General features: G+C 42.0%; 1 protein-coding gene across 1 annotated transcript; it reads right to left on the minus strand.

Moving 5' to 3' along the window:
- Nucleotides 1–1,100: 1,100 nt before the first annotated feature.
- Nucleotides 1,101–3,498, minus strand: six1a (SIX homeobox 1a). The gene is made up of 2 exons (XM_058614514.1): nucleotides 2,618–3,498; nucleotides 1,101–1,967 (listed from the first exon to the last, which is right to left on the minus strand). Exons 1-2 carry the CDS (start codon nucleotides 3,175–3,177, stop codon nucleotides 1,673–1,675), a joined length of 855 nt encoding a protein of 284 aa, XP_058470497.1. The 5' UTR covers nucleotides 3,178–3,498; the 3' UTR covers nucleotides 1,101–1,672.
- Between the last annotated feature and the right edge of the window lie 3,154 nt (nucleotides 3,499–6,652).

Genomic DNA, 6,652 nt, shown 5'->3' on the forward strand with positions numbered 1-6,652 from the left:
CTCTCACACTCTGTACATCCAACTGTGTCTTTCAGTGCATCATTAATATTATTAATATTATTATTAGTAGTAGTAATTAGTAGTGATTGTATGTTGTTGTTTATCATATGGATAGATTCTAATCTAATCTAATCTGAACTCGTTTTATAATACACGGTTTCCCAAGCTTTTTTACATGTAAAATATTACAGATTATTTTTTTTACTGCCATTTATTTATACAATTTATATATAATAAGCAAATATAAATGTCTACAAAAAATTTATTTGGGGACCTGTGTGACCCACAGATTGACCTCAATCCCTGGGAATAATACTGTCAGATTATTTATATATAAATATATTATTTAAAAAAGCAAATATGTAATAATTGTTTAGTTTTTTTTTGTTCTGTTGCTGTCATCGGGTCTTTTTCTGGATGTTTTGCTGATATTTAGTCCCGAAGAAAAACCTCTGGTGGAGTGTGAGTGCACGCGGTGGCTTTTTCCCATGGCCCGGAACCAACCAGAACAAACTCTCGGGGAGAGCAAAGAAAACACGGGCAACAAAAAGCCAATGATCCGCAGCACTCGCTCTCAACAGAACACAAAAAAAAAGACGAGAGGAAAGAAAGTAAAACAAAAAAAAAAACCTCTCTCTCCTCTCCTCAACCCAAACATGCATTATACAACAGACATGATATTCAAAGCAGCCTCGTGTGTACACAACAGTCTCCTGACAGACAGCTGCTGATGTTGACTCACACTGGTATAATTAAATTTCCCCTTTGTGACTCTGTTTTTGAATGATATGTTCTAAATTACCATTGTTATTGTACATAAAAAAAAGAAAGAAAGAAAGAAACAAAGGGAGCAGCAGAGTTTTATCTCCACCTCCATAAAGTCTCATCATATACGTGATTGAAATTTATCACTGCGTTTAATTCAATTATTATTGTCTTCATTTAAAAAAAAAAAACGCCATAAACATGCAGCCACAATAACAAAATTAAAATTAAAATCTGCCATTTAAGGCCGTCGTCTATTTAATATTTAATAAATAGGATAATAAATCTTTGCCTTTTTTTTTTTTTCCAAATACACAAATAACACAGAGACAAAATGTATTACTTTTGTTTTATTGGAAACTAATTAACCAGGACTCTAATGAAAACGTTACCTCTTTAGTTTCCATCGCAGGAGTTTTCCTTCCTATAATTCTTTTTTTTTCTTCTTCTTCTTCTTCTTCCTTATCTTAACAAAATATCATAAATTAAGCAAATGGGCAAGTCCAGTTAAGTGTTTCGTTGAGTTTCGACGTCGAGGAGGAAAAAAAAAAGAAAAAAAAGAGGCGTTTGTGTGTGTGTGTGTGTGTGTGTGTGTGTGTGTGTGTGTGTGTAGGAGGTCACAAATCCTCCAGACAAGGGCGATATACAGGTTAAGCGCATATTAGGGATTTTTTTGTTCTAGAACCAAATTTAACGACAGACAAGTCAGTCTATATTATTATTATTATTATTCTCATTATTATTATTATAAGGTAGGCTACAGTATAGTGTGATTTCATACATGGATTCAATCTGATACCAGTCTTTCTTTCGTTCTCAGCCCCCCCCCTCCTCCCCTCACACCCCAGCCCAGATTTCTTTTTTTTTGTTGTTGTTGTTTTTGTAAAATAGAAACAATCTGGCAGCCTTAAGAGCCCAAATCCACAAGACTGGAGGTTAGAGGTCCCAACAAAGAGTCCTGCAGTTGGTGCGGGTGTCCGTGCATGCCGTGCACCGGCTGTGGGGGCCCCAGGCCGGACATGGGGTAAGCGGAGGCCCCGGGGTGGCTCATGTTACCCTGGAGCAAAAGCGCTGAGTTCTGGTCGGGGCTCTGCGGTGGAGAAAACTCGTCCTCCGAGCTGGACATGAGAGACTTTCCTCCGTCCAGCGGCGACAGCTGGTTCTGTTTGTTGCCGCCTGCGTTGCTGTTTTCACTGTTCTCTCTGGAAATGAAAACACGAGAGGGGAAATATTGTAAAAAAAAAAAAGAGGAAAGAATTGGGCCAACATACATGAGAGGATGCAGAAAACACACAACAGGCCTTGGCCTTGACCTAAACAGAAATATTTAGTTTTTTGTTGTTTTTTAAAAAAGGCACTTTTGTGTTGTTTTATATAAGACACAAACACATTGTGTCTCCACGTGTCATTTTAACCTTTAACGTGAATCCCCCAAAAAACGACACATTTTCTCCCAAACTGTCGCTCCACTGTTTTTTTTCTATGAACTTGCCAATTTTTTTAATTTTTGATTTTTATAATTCAGCCGCAAACAAAACAACTGCGACGTTTTCACCAGAAAGTGACACCATCACAGTTGTGATTTAAAACATTTAGATTAAAACAACAACAACAACAACACACTGCTGTGTTCAGATTCTGTCCCTGCGTTGTTGTCACTTCTGTGTCAATCTGCTCCAATTCCTGCGCGTAAATGGCGCAGATTTCCAGTTAAAACTCCCTCCAGATTTTAACTGGATTTCGTTGCTGGAGAAATCGAGGTGCGAAATAAAAACATGTCAACATCCTTTTTTTTTTTTTTTTTACTACTGTGAACTAAAAGCAGCAGCGAGGCGGCGCCAGTCAAACGTACCTCTCCTTCGCCTCTGCGGCTCTGTCTCTCTGCCGTCTGTTTTTGAACCAGTTGCTGACCTGCGTCGTGGTCAGTCCTGTGGCCTCGGCCAGCTCTCTCTTTTCCCGCGGGGACGGGTAGGGGTTGTGCGTGTACCATTCTCTCAGGACTCCTCTGGACTTCTCCTTAAAGCAGTAGCTCGTCTCCTCGCCGTCCCATATCGTGCGGGGCAGCGGGAATTTCCTGCGCACCCGGTACTTCCCTACAGCTCCGAGCGGCCGACCGCGCAGCTTCTCCGCCTCCACGTAGTGCGCCTTCAGCCAGAGCTGCTGCAGCTTCGGGTGGTTGTGCGGAGAGAACTGGTGGCTCTCCAGGATCTTGTAGAGCTCCCTGAAGTTCCCCCGGTGGAAGGCCACCACAGCCTTGGCTTTTAGGACGCTCTCGTTCTTGTGGAGGTGATCGCAGGCGGGCAGAGACCACAGGAAGCGGCCGAGCCTCTCCAGGTTTCCTCCCTGCTGCAACACCTCACAAACGCACGCCACTTGCTCCTGCGTAAACCCGAAGGACGGCAGTATAGACATGATGTCCGAGCTCACTCCTCCGCCCAAAACGTCGGTATCCACAATGAGAGCTGCCGTGTAGTATTATTATTATGACTTTTTGACGTAATTGCAATCCAGCGCAATCCTTATCCGCGCAGCGCAGGCCTATATCCTCTCCACTCCAGCCCCTGATGCGCGCAGCAGATTGGGATGTTGATTGTTGGGACAATTTGTTCCTGCTGGAGATATGTCAGGCTTAAAGGGAGCCTGTGCGTTTCGGTGATTGGCTCTCCGTCTTGCCCTGCACCCTGTACAGCAGAGCAGGACTGAGTTTGCAGCTCCGTTTCCTCCCCAGAGGCAGTGCGTCAGGGGCTGAAATAGGAGCGCCTCCACCTCCCGCCCCCACAGCCCCTCTCCTGCTCCAGCTGAGGGAGCAGAGCAGCACCTAAACACTAATCAATTATTGCAGACCTCTTAAAAAGCCTTATTAACGTCTTCGGAATATACACCTTTTATCGTGATGCCCCGTATATAGGCTTCCCCACGTGTGGGGGGTTAAAAAAACCGCACACTCGCCTCGCCTTATACCTTATCAGTAATCACAGTCAGTGGAGGGTGAACCCACAAGATTCGTGTTTGTGGAGGAAACTTTTGCCTCTTTCTTTCTTTTCTTTTTCTTTTTCTTTTTCTTTTTTTTATGTGGAACCTGAAAAATCCCCAGGACCAAACACACACACACACACACACACACACACACACACACGCAGTAAAACACTAATGACCAAAAACAGAAAGTAACATCATAAATGTGTGTGAGTGGAGGTGTTTACTGTCACACACGCTGATTGTGGTCTCCACCCATGCGCCACTTCCTTAATTACATTCAGACCACCATCCATATATACATATATAGTCTATATATATATATATATATATACAATTACCCGAGGCCGTTTACTTTATGAGGTGATATAATGTAAAAAAAAAAGGGACAGTTTCTGTCTGTGCCATGACTGCGCGCGTCCTTTATGTGAGGAACCTGTGTTACAGTACCTGCCAAATGTGTTAAGGGCCAAAGACCACCAGTAGGAAACCAGCCACTTAAGTGTGTGTGTGTGTGTGCGTAAAATGTCGCATCCAAACTCTCTCAAGGTCACAAATTCAGTATTTCCTATGAAAGACTTTTTTTAAATAATTGATTGTGCCAAAGATAAAAGTGTCCCCTCACTCTCTCGTGTTAGTGTGTGCGTGTGTGTGTGTGTTGCCTACATTTATATTTCAGGGATTAGACGGGCACCGCTGTGGCTCCAGGGTTTTCTGTGCAGTGAAACACTAAACCAATCCATTAGTAAATGAGTTCTCTGCGACACTGGCCCTGCGTGGTGCAGTTGTCGGTTCGGACCGTATAGATCACGTTTCTTCATCTGCAACAAAAGTCTGGAACTCAAACTCGCTCTGGACGCGTCACAAGAAAAATAAAACAAAAAAGACAAAGAAATGGAGCTCGAAAATGATATTAAACGTCGACTATTTTATTTTAAGAAAGGTTAGATTAGTTTGCTGTAAAATGTTTTTGTTTTTGTAGCCATCCCCAAAAAACAAAACACAAGGCAATGTTTAGGACACAAAAAACAATTATAACAATTACATAGCAACATTAAATAATTTATATTATAAGTCTAAACAAATAAAATGTATTCACGTGATTAATTAAGGCTCTGTTTATTTTACTAAAAAATGTGTAAATACAGTTGATTCTATGGCGCTGAAATGTAAATTTGGCTGTGGACACTTTACATAATCTGAGATTACATGTAGATTTCATCAATCCAAAGGCCCCTACACTTACAGCACACGCTTTAATTGAATCTAAATGTAATTGAATTGGAATTGAAATGTATTTTTTGCGTTTCCTGGTGCAGGTTTCGGGGGGGGGGGGGGTGTGAGTGTCAGCTGATGGACACTCTGAAGGCAGGGCCCTGCAGCCACATGCACACATGCAGCTCCGGGTCTGTATTTGTGCGTAAAAAACCTCAGTGCTTCAGTAAATGAGCTGTCTGATGAGCGGCTCTCGGGTTTCTCTAATATCTCTACCACATTGCGCCGCGCCTCCTCCTTTAACCCGAGCAGCCCGGGGGGCGAGATTATTTCAAGATGTGGACTCTCAGCCTCTGCCACGGCCAGAGCTGCTGCGGCTCCTCTAGTACTCCACGACAAGTAGTGCAAGGTAAAGCTATGACTCCTTACTCCTGTCTGTTTTTTTTTTTTGTTTTTTGTTTTTTTTAAATCATCATCACTAAACAGACTCCTACCCCCCCCCCACCCCTCCCTCATCCAATATCATCATTAAAACCTGTAGCTCCTCCTGCATGTTCCAGATTATACTCACACATTCATTAAAAATGAACTCTATTTCTATTCAAACTGGTTTAAGCAACTCACACATTGTGACACTCACATCAAAAAAAAATATATTAAAATAAAAAGAGTGACTCCAGTGAGACACTTCATAAAAATGTCATCATCCAAAAAACAAGACTGTTTTCTATCCAGGGTTTTATTATTATTATATATATATATTTTTTTTTTATAAAGTAAAAAAAAGGAAAATATGGAAAGTGAAACGAGCGCTGGCTCACTGAGCAGATGGTTTTCACTCTGTCTCAAAAAAATCCAAAAGTGCTATTTCAGCTGTATTGACTGGAACAAAGCCGATAGTGTCTAAATCAAGCGAGAAAAAAGAGTCTCCAAGGCGGCTTTATTTCCTCCTCCGAGTTGTTATGTTTCGTTCGGTGACCTTGGTGACATTGAAAGAAAAGTTGGAGAAGTAAAAAAAAACAAAAAACAAAAAAAACGAGGCATTTAAATGAGAAAAAGTAAAACACACCATATTGCAACTGCTCTTTAATTTGCCTTCACGTGCATAATTCATCCAATCAATACCTCGTGTCTCTCTATAATGAAGTGTTTTAACTGTGTGAACAAAAAAAAAAAAACACGCAGTGGTGGGAACAAGAAAAAGAAAAAAAGCTGCTCCTTCTTCTCAAAACAAAACACAACTGTTGACATGAGTGAGTTAAATGAAATTGGAGCCGCAATTATCAGCTTAACAGAGTTTCCTGTCATGTTGGAAAATTAGACCTGGTACAAGTGCGCTGGGGTTACCCTCCATCCATCCCACCCTCCCCAATCACGATCATTACGCATTTCCTCAGAGGACCTGCTCCACAAATATGCAATTACGGCCTCGGCTTTTACAGTCGGGAAAACTCGCCCCGGGCTCACATTTATACAGGGTTAGGGAAATTGTTATGATCAGAATTATGATTATTATTATTAAGCTGCACGGCAGGTGTGTGTGTGTAAATAAACAAGGCAGACGGACAACAGCACCAAAAGGGAGAGGTTTTTTAAAGGGTGGTGATGCTCAGGCACACCGTGTGAGCCCGCCGGCCGACTGGAGGGGGCGCCATCGCAGTGTGATCATGCACGTCCGAACGTGTCCTAGTGATGG

Source organism: Solea solea, chromosome 18, assembly GCF_958295425.1.
Source record: "Solea solea chromosome 18, fSolSol10.1, whole genome shotgun sequence".
Lineage (NCBI taxonomy): Eukaryota > Metazoa > Chordata > Actinopteri > Pleuronectiformes > Soleidae > Solea > Solea solea.